General features: G+C 45.8%; 2 protein-coding genes across 6 annotated transcripts in view; both read left to right on the top strand.

Annotated features, from left to right (window-relative positions):
• The window catches only part of LOC124012744 (protein PRRC2A-like), a 56,532-nt gene extending 46,282 nt beyond the window's left edge, over positions 1 to 10,250 (top strand). For all 3 annotated transcript variants that reach the window (XM_046326673.1, XM_046326671.1, XM_046326672.1), the window contains 4 exons: positions 859 to 1,115; positions 3,001 to 3,343; positions 3,623 to 3,839; positions 4,296 to 10,250. In XM_046326673.1, coding sequence (XP_046182629.1) covers positions 859 to 1,115; positions 3,001 to 3,343; positions 3,623 to 3,839; positions 4,296 to 7,356 — 3,878 coding nt within the window. In that variant the 3' untranslated portion in view covers positions 7,357 to 10,250. The remainder of the gene's footprint in view (positions 1 to 858; positions 1,116 to 3,000; positions 3,344 to 3,622; positions 3,840 to 4,295) is intronic.
• Positions 10,251 to 11,545: 1,295 nt separating this feature from the next.
• Positions 11,546 to 15,217, top strand: LOC124012743 (casein kinase II subunit beta). 3 transcript variants are annotated; one of them, XM_046326670.1, is made up of 7 exons: positions 11,546 to 11,684; positions 12,212 to 12,292; positions 12,581 to 12,683; positions 13,056 to 13,171; positions 13,290 to 13,365; positions 13,746 to 13,935; positions 14,174 to 15,217. In XM_046326670.1, the coding sequence occupies exons 2-7, from the start codon at positions 12,221 to 12,223 to the stop codon at positions 14,262 to 14,264; spliced, it is 648 nt and encodes a 215-aa protein (XP_046182626.1). In that variant the 5' UTR covers positions 11,546 to 11,684; positions 12,212 to 12,220; the 3' UTR covers positions 14,265 to 15,217. The 3 variants fall into 3 exon arrangements, with proteins under 3 accessions (XP_046182626.1, XP_046182623.1, XP_046182624.1); XM_046326667.1 differs by having other exon boundaries at positions 12,581 to 12,722; XM_046326668.1 differs by lacking the exon at positions 11,546 to 11,684 and adding an exon at positions 11,746 to 11,884 and having other exon boundaries at positions 12,581 to 12,722.
• The last annotated feature ends 1,046 nt before the right edge of the window (positions 15,218 to 16,263 follow it).

The following is a 16,263-nucleotide window of genomic DNA, read 5'->3' as shown; positions in this document are numbered from 1 at the left end:
TTTATCCAAAAGTGAAAATGCTGCCCCCTATACCTTAAGAAGTTAACCTAGGCCTACTCTACGCTACATGCGCTCAGCCATGCATTGAACGTCTTTTTTTTGCGAACAGTGACCACGTTTTTTTTTTTTTATTCACCTAAATTGTGACTATACAATCTAGTCATCACATTACGAATAGTAGGCTGTCTTCAATTAATCTACAGATGCATGGAATGCTTTATTATAAAGGTGCATTTTTATGGTGAAAATTTGCTTCCCCTTAAATCTCACGCTGCCGGCTTCACCGGTTGTAAAGCAGATTAATGTGCTTAATTTTAAGAGTTGAGCAATAAATATAGCAGCACCAGAAAGCTGGGATCTTCTTTTAAATAGTGGCCAGCCAGAACATTTTTTTTCCCACACGATTGTGCAATGACTGGGCCTATAAGACCACATGTTTGACTAGGCTATGTGCTCTCCAATTGTGTTTCAGGAGGCCTAGGCCTATAAGCTATGTTTAGCGTTAGTTGGCCGTTATTATATAGTCGTGATACAAAACGTATAGGCCTATGGTCTAGGCTACCTGATGCATGTGACTATGAATGAACAAGTCATGCGCTGTTTCTTGTCTTAGGCTGCACATGATTGGCATCATTCACGTTCAAGACGTTCAATGTTTGGGCCATAGACAAAAGGCTAATATGGATTTCATCAAACAGTTGTGCATCTTTGAAGTTGTTGATTTATCACATCTTAAATTCACAATAGTACCTTCCTTCAAATTTGATAGCATGTTACTTGTGCTCGTTCACATCTGCTTACCTCTTCCAACAACCAGTGGTATATCATTGCTGTATTCTCTCCCCTTCCTCCATCCAGACACCCAGGTGTATCCCCAGCCCCCCACTCCCCAACTGCAGCAGCCCTCTCTGGAGGTCCTGGTGCCTGGGGAGGGGAAGGAGGAGATCCTAGTTAGTGCTCAAGTCCGCAGCGGAGGAGGTGGTGGAGGAGTGGTAGACCCAATGAAGGTAGAGGGCATGGGAGGAGGAGCAGGTCGCCAAGCCAGTGCACTCCCCGGACAGGGATTCTCCAAGTACCAGAAGTCCCTGCCTCCCCGCTTTCAGAGGCAGCAACAGGTCAGTCTAATAACCTATTGAAGTCATTACCAAAGGTACATTTATGGGTAATGATCTTAAGGACTACATTTGGTTCGCTATGCTGCTCGACTGAAATATTTAATTGGTCACTGGAAAAGGGTCCATTTCCAAATGTATGTGTCCAATCCTGAAAGACAACGAACCCTTTACGCCTGCCACTAATCGACCAATCAGTCTACTCCCTTCACTCAGTAAGATATTAGAGGGTATTGTGAGTAAACAAATATGGGAGTACATTGGAAATAATGATATGATCACAGCCAATCCGCATGCTTATTGCAAAATACATTCTACTAACACTGCATTTGTTGACATGACTAATTAATGGTTCAGATGATGGCACGTTAGATTTCAGTGCAGCAAAATTACTCTTATTTACTTTCGTAAATATGCTTTTTCTTTACATGTCAATATGTCAGTGTATCATGTCTGTTTTGTAAATTGTATTTTAAAGTTTTAAGGACTCTTCGAAGATGAGTCCAAATGAGGACTATTTGGACTAAGAAATCCTAATAAAATAAAATCTAAACTTGATATGACGTAGACGAGAGACGTACACGGGGGATGAAGCCCAGTCAAATCGACGTATATGGGGTATATATTGTCCCTTTCACATCCCAAGTTGAAGTTCCATTCTACAAAGCAAGCAAACCGTTCCATTCACTGTCCCAGAAAAGAACCCCCGATCAATACAAACCAAATCAATGTGGGTCCAGAGTAGTTGTTCTGTCCTTGTCCTTGCATTTCAGATTGGCTTAACCTTCCCAAAGTGCCAGTTTGAGGAATTTACCACTACCTTTTTGTGGCTCCATTTTATGACTGAAGTTTGACAACAAACGCTATAAATAATCTGTGTTCAAAGTAGAGTAGGAGTGCTGATAAAACACCGTTTTTTAAAATGATTTATTATAATGAATAGCAATATACAGTGCATTCGGAAAGTATTCAGACCCTTTGACTTTTTCCACGTTTTGTCACGTTACAGCCTTTTTCTAAAATGATTGCAATAGTTTCCTCCCCATCAATCTATACACACTACCCCATAATGATAAACCCCCCCCAAAATGTTTGCGTGAATTTATAAAAAATATCAAACTAAAATATGACATTGACATAGGTATTCAGACTCTGTACTTTGTTGAAGTACCTTTAGCAGCGATTACAGCTTCAAGTCTTCTTGCGTATGACGCTACAAGCTTGGCACACCTGCATTTGGGGAGTTTCTCCCATTCTCTGCAGATCCTCTCAAGCTCTGTCAGATTGGATGGGGAGCTATTTTCACGTCTCTCCAGAGATGTTCGATAAGGTTAAATTCCGTTCCCTGGCTGGGCCACTCAAGGACATTCAGAGACATTTCCTGAAGCCCTCCTGCTTTCTCTTGGCTGAGTACTTAGGGTCGTTGTCCTGTTGGAAGGTGAACCTTCACCCCAGTCTGAAGTCCTGAGTGCCCTGGAGCAGGTTTACATCAAGGATCTCTCTCTACTTTGGTCCATTCTTCTTTGTCTCGACTGGTCTCCCAGTCCCTGCTGCAGAAAAAAAAATCCTCACAGCATGATGCTGCCACCACCATGCTTCACCATATGGATGGTATTGGCCAGGTGATGAGCAGTGCCTCGTTGGCATTCAGGCCAAATAGTTAAATCTTGGTTTCATCAGACCAGAGAAATCTTGTTTCTCAAAATAATTTGATTCTCCCGATGCATGCGTGTGGAATTTTTTGTGCTAAAACATACATTCTAATTGATCTAATTAACTTGATATATCTCCCAGCCCTACACGTGTGACTAAGCCTCTTTTGATAAAGGGTCTCCTAAATGGCTTATTTATTTATTATTAATATATCTCGCCCACTTGGTGTCTTCAGGAGCAGCTGATGAAGCAGCAGCAGCAGTGGCAGCAGCAGCACAGCCAAGCAGCCCAACAGAGTCAGCAGCAGCTCCTGCCCCAGCAGCCTCAGCAGTCACCTCAGCAGCAGGGCCAAGGGGCCACCCCTCAGACCCAGGGTCCCAAGCAGCAGCAGTCTGGGCCCCTGCAGTACCCTCCGCAGGGCTCCATGGGCCGCGGCCCCCTGCCCATGAACTTTGACCCCCGCTGGATGATGATGCCCTACATGGACCCACGGATGATGCAGGGGAGCATGCAGGGGAGCATGCAGGGTCGCCCTCCAGGGCCCATGGATTACTATCCGCCCAACATGCAACACGCAGGTGGGTACTCATGGTAGTGTGGTTAAGGAGTAGGCATATTGTCATAGAGCTGAATCTGAATTTGCATGGAACTTAGTTTCGTGAAGAAACAAAACATTGTAAATCCTCTATTGAGGTCAATGGCAGATTTGTGCAAACCAGATTTAAATGTAGGATTTAGCCCATAGAGATTATGGTAATGCAATAAAGTTAAAATGCTCTAAGAAATAGCACCAGGTTGTCAGCCAAAATTTGAATAATTGTGTGTGACTTTTCTAACGTTACACATCTCTGTTGCAGGGATGATGGGACGAGAGCGCTCCGATTCGGGGGGCTCTGGTTCGGATAACTTCGAAAGGCAGCAGCACCCGGGACACGCCCACCGTGGGACGCCCCCTATGGACCCCAAACTGGCCTGGGGGCCCGAGGTGTTCCCCGCGGTTAGCGAAGGCAGGGGACTGAGTTCCCCTCTGAGACAGAAGCAGGCTCTGGAAGAGGACAGTGGCAGTGGGACTAGGTAAGACGGGACGGGACGGGGGGGGTCAATTGTCAATCACAATCATTTAAAGGGATACTACTAATCTACTTCCCGAGAGTCAGATTTACGTGTAGAAACCATTTCTCTGCCTACTTTTTAAAGGAAATTGCTAGCTAGCTCTAGCGCACTTGCAAACTAGAGCGTTAGACTTCCAGTCATTGTGCTTGCGAAACTACCTCTAAATTAATACTGGACACAGAGACACAAAATGGAATCCACGAGTTCATCTGACTCTAGGGAAGTAGATAAAGGTTCCCGTTGCCCAAAGCCTGAAGTACCCCTTTAATTGTCAGATCATACAATACTGATTGAATAGGAAAATATGTATGAGTTGAAATCACATTAGATTTTACATATTTGAATTGAGTCAGTGTTGTTAGTACAGGATGCCGTTTCCACAAGTGTCTTTTATAAAATCTCTGGTCTTTATTTTAGGAGTGACACCCCTCCAGTCCGTGGTTTGCGAGAGGGGGGGCTAGGCCCCATCCAGCAGCCCAACTCTGGCTCGGGCTCCTCCAACCAGACCCCACCACCTGTGGGCACTCAGGTGGGGGGCCAGGGAGGAGGCAGTCACCACCACCAGTCCTACATGGGAGGCCGGGGCAACTACAGCAACTTCCCCGACCAGGGCTCCCGCATGGCCCACCAGCAGCAGCAACAGAGGGGTAGTGGTGGAGGCTTCAGCCACCAGGATGAGGGCCAGGGCCACAAGGGCGGCCAGCAACAGGGCCAGATCTGGGGGGCCCCCCGCCCCCACTACGACCGCAACGGGCGCACTGACCTCTCCCCCCTGGAGAATAACAACTCCCACCACCCTCAACACCATGGTCATCAACAACATCAAGCCCCCTCCCACTTCCCCCTCCATCTCCACAAGTCCGAGAATGGCCGCGGCGAGAGAGGAGGCGAAGCCCTGAAGAAGGGTGACCCCTCGCCCTTGCTCCAACAGCCGTCCCTTTCCTCCTGCTCATCCTCCTCTTCCTCATCCAGGGAGGACGGCAGTGGAAAGGTGGTCCTGCATCACCTTCCACCTCAGCGCGAGGCCGACACAGGAACCGGGCAGAGACATGAAACAGGAAGCAGCAGAGAAATGAAGCAGGATAAGATGGGCCCTGGCCACAGCCACTCTCAGTCCTCTGTGACATCTCAGCAGTCCCATCCTCAGTCCCAGCAGCAGAGGCAGGGCCAGGAGCAGCACCACCACCGTGACCCCAAGCCCAACCAGAGGGAGCGAGGCGGGAGGGAACACAAGACTGAGACCCAGTGGGGGCCAAGGCCAGGCAGCAGCAACGCAGGGGGCCCCTCTTCACACAACAGGAGAGCAATGGGTGGAAATTCCCGCGGAGGGGAGGATTCTTCCAATCACCCAACAGCGTCTGACCACAACAAACCCGCCGGTGGCCAATCGGGAGGTGGAAACACCAACAAGAGGGCGGGGCCTATCAAGAGGCCTGTGCTGAAGAGAGAGGGAGGAGGGGAGGGCGAGGGAGGAGAAAAGACCAGCGGAGGTTTCGGAAAAGACAAAGATGAAAGACAAGATGGAGGCCATTCATCAGTCAAGCAGGAAGGATCCTCCGGCCCACAGAGCTTCGCTGCAGTGTCTGGTAAAGAAGTGCCGGTTCAGACAGGTCCTAAACCCAGAAACGGAGGGAAGGATCGAACAGCAAACGAACGAGGAGGATTGGGTAAGGGGCCCAAAAATGGGGTCAATCCCACCCCCTCATCAGGGTACTCTGGCCACCCCTCTAACAGGCGGGACAGAGAGCGTTCCTTTGAGAGGGGCGGTGGTGCGTCCTACCACAGCGTCTCGGCCCGTGGCAGCCGAGTCGGGCGAGGTGGCGAGTTCTACGGGCGCGGCCGAGGTTACAGAGGCACCTACACGGGCATGGCTGGGGGTGGCAGCGTTAGCCGTGGCAGGGCAGTGGGCAGCAGGAGTAGCCGAGACTACCGATCCGGCGGAGGCTACGACGAGGCATCGGGGGGAAGGCGAGGCCGAGGGGCGTCGCAGGCCAACCCGGGGCGCGCCCGTAATCAGAGCGAGACCCGCAGCGAGGGTTCTGAATATGAGGAGGTCCCAAAGAGGAGGAGGCAGAGGGGGTCTGAGACGGGCAGCGAGAGTGCCGCCAGTGACCTAGCCCAGTCGGACAAAGAAGATCGCAAGTCCAGCACCAAGAACGGCAGCGGCACAGATAACGTTACCGGTAGCGGCTTCGCCCCACCCAGAGGCTCCCATACCCGGGTGTTCACCCCCAGGGGTGTGCCCTCCAGGAGGGGCAGGGGGGGAGGTGGTGGGGGAGGTGGCGGCGGGGGAGGAGGTTCTATCTATAAAAGTGGTGGTGGAGGAGGAGGAGGAATGGCTGGAGGTCACAGGTCAGGATCTAGGGCCGACCCTCACGGCTGGGCCTCCAAGTCTTCAGCCTCGGTCCGCAAGCATCAGGCCCCAATGCAGTCGGCCGCACCCAAAGACACGGGTCGTGGAAACAGTGGGGAGAAGAAGGAGAAGGCAACGGACGGAAGCCAAGCTCAGAATCAGGGAGGAGCAACCCCTCCACAGTCTATCCCCGCTACACCTACTCCAGCCCCACAGAGCTCCACAGAGAACGGAGGAGTTGGGATCCAGCAATCCATGGCTAACCCCACTACCAACTCCAGCGGGCCCCTTCCACTTCCTCTCTCTGTGCCGGATGGGCGTGGCTTCCCTCGTGTCCCGCGTGATGGCTTTGAGCGCCCCCCGAGACGCCGTCGCCACGGGCGCTCCCAGCATCAACAGGATAAGCCACCGCGCTTCCGGCGGCTGAAGGAGCGAGAGAACGCCGCTCGCATCAACGGAGGAGTCGGGGTCATCGGAGGAGGACGACCCTCCTCGCCCGGACAGAGTTATGTTCAGGATGTCGCTGACGGCACTCCCAACGTGGCTCCCACAACATGCAATGCCCCCAATGCTAACCCCAATGCTACTACGGCTACCAACAACAGCAACAACAGTACCGGTGGCCATCTTGGAAGTGCAAACAGTCACCACCACCACCACTACAACCAGGGAATCTCTGGCCAGGCCAACTCTCAGCATCACCACAACCCAGCAGGGGGTGCCAAATCCCCTGACTTCTCCAACCAGAACTCCGATCAGGCCAATGAGGAGTGGGAGACCGCCTCCGAGAGCAGTGACTTCACCGAGTTCCGGGAGAGGGAGGGAGGAGGAGGGAAGTCCTATTCCTCCCATCACCATCATCACCCACCCGGAAGAGGTGGTGGTGGAGGCGGGGGAGGAGGAGTAGTCGGAGAGCGAGAGATGACGGCGAAAGAGCAGGCGGCAAACAAGAGAAGCTTCTCCAGCCAGCGTCCCGGGATGGAGCGACAAAACAGGAGGGTCAACGCTGGAGGAAGAGAAGGAAGAGGCCCACGGGGCCCGCCCAGTGGTGGTGGAGCCGGAAATGGAGGGGGCCAACGCGGCGAGCGCCGTGGAAACTGGCCCTCCCCCAAAAACAGGAAGTGAAGTGGAAGATCTGGAAACATTTCAAATGCATCCACCCCGCCCCACTGTTATTTATCCCTTTGTCTGTCGTTCCTTCAGCCTCTGTTCTCGTCCCTTAACATATTCGCACATTATTGTTCAATACATAGTTATGGAGACAGTGTACACACACGTTAGGCTTCTTTCGCTCTTCATCCATCTTCTAACTCCCGTCCGTTATTGTAGTGTCACTCTGCTCCCCCCTTTTCAGTTGTACCCCCCACCACCCTTCAGAATTCTACCCCGATTTAGGATCAGCAGACACGCTTGTTCGTTTTGAACACACACCTTTTGACGGAAAACATAAAAAAACAACACGTGTTTGCATTTACAAGCACAATATGACATACACAATCACGCGTAGTAGTTTGTGTGTATGCAGTATGATATGTTAAACATGTCATGATAAACATGTTGGATAAATTGGCTAACCAGGAGAAGGCAGATTTTTATATTTATGTACCTGTGTATATTTCTACCACGCTTTGGAATGGGGTGGTATTCTGTAGGGCAGTTATCTACATTATATGTTCCCACGTGGGGTGGGGGGGGTGCAGGTTCTTATTTTAACGAGAACAATTGTACCATAGATTTATACAAAATAATTATCTTTGTTTTGTTTCCCCTCTTTGCCTCTTGTCAGTTTTGTTTCAGCCCCCCCTTCAAAAGTTAGGGGTGTGTATTTTTCTTCTGCAAAGCAGGTCTCGAAAATAACTTTTTATACAATTCCCCCCACCTCCCTCTGAGTTTTTGATCTCCCGACGAACAAGTACATCTCTTTAATTACTGTGACAGCCACAACAGGCCAGCTGAAGTACTACTGCTCACCCATCCACACTCTCCTGATATTGACTTTTGTCTCTAATATCAATGTCTTTGCTGCTTGTTCAGAACTAGACGGTGTGATTTTGTTATTGTTGACCTGCTCTTGTTACTTTCTGTTGCTCTTTTGTTCCTGTTAGATAAAAGGTTCTCTCAACGTAGCATTCTCTTTTCACAAGCTGCAGACGTTCTATACCAGGGGTCTCAACCTTATTCCTGGAGAGCTACCCTCCTGTAGTTTTTCCGCTCCAAGCCCAGTTGTAACTAACCTGGTTCAGTTTATCAACTAGCTAATTCTGAGAAATGTGTGTGCTAGATTAGGGTTGGTGTGAAATTCTAGTAGTGCTCAAGGAACAGGGTTGGAGAGCCCTCTTATATACACTGCAAAAAAGGACGTTTTGCTGAAGTAAGATTCTCTCCTGTTCATCAAGTTTGTTTACCATAAGAACACTGAATTAATAGCTTGAATGCTTTATATAAAAAAATAAAACAAATACATTTTCTGTGGAGGCAATTTTTTTTCTCAAGATATTTTCACATGAAACTTCTGGTCAGGGAAACATTTGTTCACTGAAAATGCAAGTCATGTTGCGAGAAAGAAATATAAAGTTATATGCTAATATTTTATTTTACCGTTTGACTTTTTTTCATTTTTTTTCAATTGATAAATGAATCCACTCCTATAGTATAAAGAACTGGTTGGTGTATTTTTATTGAAAAGTTTGTTACATGATGCAGCAGGTGTCGTACTCTGGTTCCAGAGTGCTAAGTTTGGCCATCAGAGTATTGTACTACTATATTCATGCTGTCCTACTCAATATAGGTAGGCGCTCTACTCAAATACAACTGCACTGTGCTGTAGTAGAGACCCCTGTAACAAAAGTCGGGCTGGCAAGAGCTCCATATTGAGGAAGTATTTTCAAAGTGTACATTATTTCAAGACAACGTTTCCAAAACCTCGGTGGCAACTATATGGCTCAATTGATCTGAATCTTGGACTATGGTGGAAAAGGGCCAGGGTGATGTGTTGTCACACCACTGATTTCCCAAATGTCCAAATACATTTGCAAGGTATAATACTATTCTCCAAGAGTGTTACAGGGAATACATGGGTTTAGAACTTCTGATGTAGACTGACTGATTCACAAAATGGCTTACAGCTGGTTTTGAAAATTTGATGGAGGCAGGGGGGGCAGCATCCAAGTTGAAATGGATAAAATTATAACTTTTTATTTTATTTATCTGCATACATTTTTCACTGCTTGTAAGTTGGGGTTTGTTTGTTTACTGACAGCCACCATTTTAAGATTAGTTTTGGGATGTTTTGTAGGGCATTTGAGTGTGTGCATGCTTTTTCTGGTGTCTATAATAACTTCTTTTTTGGGGGGGGGGGGGGGGTCATGTGGATGGCAAACGCTTTTGCCTTGTTTGCCCACACTTAGTTTTAAGAACTATATTAAGACAATTCTACAGTTCTTTCTTATCCATTTATGTATATACATTCAAGTATATGTTTATCCCAAATTAAGTACATAATCAGTTACTTGGGTATAATGCCATTTTTGCCATACACCAAGGCAGGCAAAAATGAAGTGGCTACATTTTATTTTCCACTGACTTCTACTAAGCATTACCACATCCATGGGTGCAGCTTGCCTTGCCTGTGAAAAAAAAACATTGGTAGCCAAACACTTAACACAGGCTTATGAGCCCTGCATCCTTCCTTAACTCTTACTATTGATGTGCTCATATTGTATGTATCCATGTTTAAAGAAAACGATAGTGTATTCTTGAAAACCTCAAAGATTGTACTATATTTACAGCATTACCAAGGTACCTGGAGTGGTTAAAGCTGTTCTATAATTTATGGTTTATTAATGGAACCGTAACATACCAATATATACATGTGTATATATCAACGTTTTTGTCTACCCCAACTTACATTCCCACAAACAAATGTTGCCATTTTTTAAGTTCAAGGGAGCAATGTACAAGCAGAGAAGTGTCTTATTATAATAAAATTACAGAGAATAAACTTTTGTTTTAATGGAAAATCTGTTTTTGTCTGAGTTTATTATGAATTGCCCCCATGTGAAGATAAATCTATATTAATTTCAGTGCCTGGGCAATGGTAGGTGGTTCTCTGCACTGATATGCATGTACAGTACCTGTCAAAGGTTTGGGGACACCTACTCATTCAAGGGTTTTTATTTTTACTATTTTCAACATTGAAATTGAGATGGTTTGGATTAGTTGGACCACAGAGTGAAGAAAAAGCAGCCAACAAGTGTTCCGCACATGTGGGAACTCCTTTTAAGATTGTTGGAAAAGCATTCCAGGTGAAGCTGGTTGAGAGAATTCCAAGCGTGTGCAAAGCTGTCGTCAAGGCAAAGGGTGGTTGCTTTGAAGACATGATTCCATATGTGTTATTTCATAGTTTTGATGTCTTCACTATTATTCTACAATATAGAAAATAGTTTTAAATAAAGAAAAACCCTTGAATGAGTAGGTGTGGCCAACTTGACTGGTACTGTACATCATGGTCTTGCAGATTGATGATCAGTGTATGGAGGATAGGACATTCCAATTTATTTGATTGGGAAATACTGCTCAGTTATGGATGGGTGTTTGCTGCATAGAGTGCTTAGCTGTTAACTAAGAGTTTGTAGGATCGAGGCCCCACCTAGAAAGTCTTTAGCCTAATTAAAGTGTCTGGGTTGCATTGAGATGATGTGGGATAGAAGTCTTAACAAGGGCTGGGAGATTTTCACTCCCGTTTAGAGCTTTGAAGGTTATTGGTCTTAGTGCTATCCTAAGACCTTGACTGGGTACTGAAAGCCAAATAAAACCAAAGCCTCCCCTACAGAACTTGGCCACCTTTGTTACAGCATGATTCACGAAGGACCCAAAAATATGAGGACAGGCATTCTTCCAGTGTCCGTAGAAGGCTGTAAAAAGAATATGTAAAAAATGATTACAAGCAGATGAGGAATTTGTTTTACCTATCTCTTAATTTTCTGCAGGTATTTTCTTAAAACTACACTGTTGGTTAGGGGCTTGTAAGTAAGCATTTCACTAAGGTCTACCTACACCTGTTGTATTCGGCGCATGTGACAAATTTGATATTCAAATAAAATCGTATCTATCCGCTCTGGAGTTCCCTCACTGATGGTTACCAGAGAAGATTGAGAGTTTCTGGTCTATATAAGAAGCAATTATAACTTCTGTTCCTATCCTACATTTTATACTGGACAATATATTAAAAGCATAACGCAATAAAACCTCTGTTTTTCTGCCTTTCTCGTAATAGTGTTTTTGGAGGACTTCAAAACTACAGTACCCATAGTCTCTGAATTTGTACGTCATCAATTTGCCTACAACGAAAACGCCTACTGCAGCGGTTTACTGGGAGGTGGTGTCCATTTTATTTACAACACTAAATATTACGTTTCTTATATTTTACTGGCGTTAAACCCTTTAAAGAGGGGGTAAGTTACCAGAATTACTACATATATTAATGTGAGATATGACATAGCTAAGAGGACTTGCGACTGAAAACTGATCAAATTTAATGCGGCCTAGTTTGGACGATGCGCCATATTGAATTTCCACCTGGCTTTAACGTTAGCTAGTAGCTAAGGATGTAACTTAGCTATCATTTTCTACTGGTCATTTAGCAAACTATTGGGTACGCTACTAATTATGATTGTTGATATAACATAGGTATTTTCATGGGTAATATCCTTATTTCGTACACTTCCAATGTCAACTAACGTTACCAATGATTTAGCTCGTAAACGTTAACTACACATTGGCACGGTAACTAACTAGGGAAACCTCCTACAGTTAACGTTTAGTTACCTAGCTAATTGCTCTTATGGTTTTGATATAATTATGTTTGTCTTTTTTATTGTAGCTAGCTACTTATGATATTTTTGTGTTGCTGAACTATCAACCTTCCGTTTTCACATTCACACACTAAATGGCTCTGTTGTTGAATGTCTTTGCCCTTTAGTCTCCCGAGATGAGCAGTTCAGAGGAAGTGTCATGGATCTCCTGGTTCTGTGGACTGAGGGGAAACGAGTTTTTCTGTGAGGTCAGTATCTAACAGCACCCAGGGCAATATAGCCAAACTCATTGACCAAAAAAAGTGAATGTAAGCTAAGACAGGTGTGGCCAATCCTTTATCCTGGATGTGCAGGTTTTTGCTTCAGCCCTACACACCTGATTCAGCTAACCAATGTACTGATAGGCAGGTGGTGAGTTGAGTAGTGCTCAAGTAAAATCCTGTCATTCATAGACACCCCTCACTACACAAACTTACTTTCAAGCATGAATAGGTCTGGCATTTGTTGCTAACTTCTGTCTTCTCCTCCATTGGCAGGTGGATGAGGACTACATCCAGGACAAGTTCAACCTGACTGGGCTCAATGAGCAGGTTCCCCACTACCGCCAGGCCCTGGACATGATCCTGGACCTAGAACCAGGTCAGCCCAACTCCAGAACCATCTCTACTGCACTCGGAAGTACAGAACATCCCACACAATTTAGATCAGAATACAAATATTATGGTTGCATCACCTCAGTGTTAAAGTTGTGTACGCACACTAAATTGCCTCAGTGGTCACTAACCCTGATCCTGAGTTATAGTGTGTGGCACGCTTTTGTTCTAGTCCAGAACTAAAACACCCAATTCAATATTTTTGTCTTGCTGTATTAGATGCCGATATCTTTAGCATGTGTAAAGACGTTACAGTTATGTACACAATTATGCTTTTGTGAGTAATCTTTAAATCAGAACATATGAGTGGCCTCTTCCCCTTTCATATAAGCTCTTCTCTCCTCTCTATGTTCCACAGATGAGGAGCTGGAGGACAACCCCAACCAGAGTGACCTCATAGAGCAGGCAGCGGAGATGCTTTACGGGCTGATCCACGCACGATACATCCTCACCAACAGGGGCATTGCTCAGATGGTACAGCAACGACCCTTCTCTGTCTCCAAAGTTTGTTGAAAGGCTGCATATCACATGTATGCAGCATTTCTCCTGAAATGTTTTTCACATTCTCCATTGATCTCTCTCTTTTTCTCAGTTGGAGAAGTATCAACAGGGGGACTTTGGCTACTGCCCCCGCGTCTATTGTGAGAACCAGCCCATGCTGCCCATTGGTGAGTGTATGTCTGTCTTGTTTCAACCATTACCACCCACGCCTAGTGTGGGGACAAGTAATTGACTATAAGCCTTAAGGGTCATTTTGATTAACCTCAAAGAGCAACATTTGTATCTTGGCTTTGAATGTTCATGTGCCAAAGACAAAAACAATTCTGGGTATCCAGCCACATTGCTTTCCTAACCCAAACTATGCTACGCAGATCCTCTGTGTACTTTATCGTTGAATCCTCTGTAAGATTTGAATGTATTACGATCCATTTCAAATCTAATCTGGTTTCCAAGAGACACCTGGATGAATACAGTAGTGTGTCCTCGAGCATTTCATAATTATTTCAGACCAGTAACGTCTCTAAACTCTCCCCCTATCCCTCCTTAGGTCTGTCAGATATCCCAGGCGAGGCTATGGTGAAGCTGTATTGCCCTAAGTGTATGGATGTGTACACGCCCAAGTCCTCCCGGCACCACCACACAGACGGGGCCTACTTTGGCACTGGATTCCCCCACATGCTCTTCATGGTGCACCCAGAGTACAGGCCCAAGAGGCCCGCCAACCAGTTTGTGCCTAGGTCAGTACAACTGTGTCACCCTAAAATAGGCCTGTTCCTTTTCATGTCATTCCCACGTAACTCACTGAAAGCAAGTCCTAGATCAATTTCTACTCATAGCAGATAATTTCCTAATACATTTCAGCTACATATCATAGGAAACGGTCATGTAAAATAAGTGCTACCATAATAGAATCTCTTCATAGACTCCTGTCACACGTTCATCAAGATCTAATGAATTCTCATGTCCTCACAACAGGCTTTATGGATTCAAGATTCACCCCATGGCCTACCAGCTCCAGCTGCAAGCAGCCTCCAGCTTCAAGAGCCCTGTCAAAGCCATCCGCTAATGCCCAGAGAGAAAGAGAAGGGAGAGAAGATGATGATTGAGGGTTCGGGTCAGCTGCACCAAGCTCCATACAGATGCCTCCTCCCCGTACTTCAGATTTTATTATTTTGTTTAGGTTAGGACGTTTAAATGTGAGCGAGACAAACGCACAGGTTCTATCCCAAACCCTCACACACACACACTTAGAATTACATGCATCTGTTACCAAACTCACCAGTGCCAAAACAGAAAAGGTGGAGGGAAAGGAAGTCCATGGATGTTATTGGATTTGACGCTACTGTTTCCTTTTGTGATATTACCCCATTTTGCTCCGATGATGAACTCTCGCCATGTTCTGTTTGTTTTCTGTTCTGTCTTTGGCACGGTTTGGTAAAGGGTCGTGGTAGACCGTCACCACTGGTTGAATAGCAATCCCTGCTCTACCCCCATACGCATGTACACTGGCTGGCTCTCACAGAGACTGTTTGGTCGATGATAAGGACTAAATCTGTCACTAAGGGTGTTGCCGTTTCACCTGCTCCTGTAAACAATTGTTTTACCAAGTCACACACTCAGGCTTGTATCACTCTTTTATTGTGTTGACACTCACTGAGGCCAGTGTGTCAAGGTGGTCATTCATAAGTGTTCTGTCAAATTTGCCTTAAACAGAGATGCACGGGTGCTGTGATTTGTGGTTTACAGGAAGTGCGAGTCTAGGACACATTATAGCATTGAGTTTGTATATGTGCGACGTAGGATAGACACAAATAAACCTGAAATGAATTAAATGTTCTAGAATGACCCAGAAAAGACATACCAACCTACCTACTGTCTCTGTGTGCGTCACCCAAAACAACAGTCCTGTTTGTGCTGGTACTGCACGGTGAGAATGTCAGCTCTGTCACATGTTGCTGGGCTGGTTTCACTACAACAGGACTCATCTCTCTCCACAACGGGCACTGACTTGACTGGTGACCCTCCACACATAATATAAATATTTATGTAAAATATAGCGACAGAAAATCTGCTTCTATTTGGCGAGAAGTTTTTTGTTTGTGATGTAGGGGTTTCATCACCCTACTGCACATGTACGTTTGAGTCCTTGTGGCAAAAAGTAGAATGCTTGATATATGATTTGATTTCAGAACAATAAGGATGGATTTGTCAAGATTAGAATGAATGAATGTACAGTACCTGTCAAAAGTTTGGACACACCTACTCATTCAAGGGTTTTCTTTATTTTTACTATTTTCTACATTGTACAATTGTACAATAATAGTAAAGATATCAAAACTATGAAATAACACATGGAATCATGTAGTAACCAAGAAAGGGAAACCAATTAAAATAGATTTTTAGATTCTTCTGAATAGTTGCCCTTTACCTCGACAGCTTTGCACATGGCGTTCTCTAAACCAGCTTCATGATGTAGTCACCTGGAATGCTTTTCCAACAGTCTTGAAGGACTCCCGAGCAGCGCAGCGGTCTAAGGCACTGCATCTCCATGCTAGAGGCGTCACTACAGACCCTGGTTTGATTCCAGTCCGTCTTAGGGTTTGGCCGGGGTAGGCTGTTATTGTAAATAAGAATTTGTTCGTAACTAACTTGCCTTGTTAAATAAAGGTTAAATAAATAAAAAAGGACTTCCCACATATGCTGAGCACTTGTTGGCTGCTCTTCCTTCACTCTGCAGTCCAATTTTTCCCAAACCATCTCAATTGGGTTGGGGTTGGGTGATTGTGGAGGCCAGGTCATCTGATGCAGCACTACATCACTCTCCTCCTTGGTCAAATAGCCCTTACACAGCCTGGGGGTCTGTTTGGGTCATTGTCCTGTTGAAATCAAATGATAATCCCACTAAGCGCAAACCACATGGGATGGCATATCGCTGCAGAATGCTGTGGTAGCCATGCTGGTTAAATGTGCCTTGAATTCTTAAAAACAAATCACAGACAGTGTCACCAGAAAAACACCATCACACCTCCTTCATGCTTTACCTTGGGAAGCACACATGCGGAGAT

This window comes from Oncorhynchus gorbuscha, linkage group LG24 (genome assembly GCF_021184085.1).
Source record: "Oncorhynchus gorbuscha isolate QuinsamMale2020 ecotype Even-year linkage group LG24, OgorEven_v1.0, whole genome shotgun sequence".
Classification (NCBI taxonomy): domain Eukaryota; kingdom Metazoa; phylum Chordata; class Actinopteri; order Salmoniformes; family Salmonidae; genus Oncorhynchus; species Oncorhynchus gorbuscha.
The sequence above is the reverse complement of the archived record's forward strand: the minus strand, read 5'-3'. Positions and strand labels throughout refer to the sequence as shown.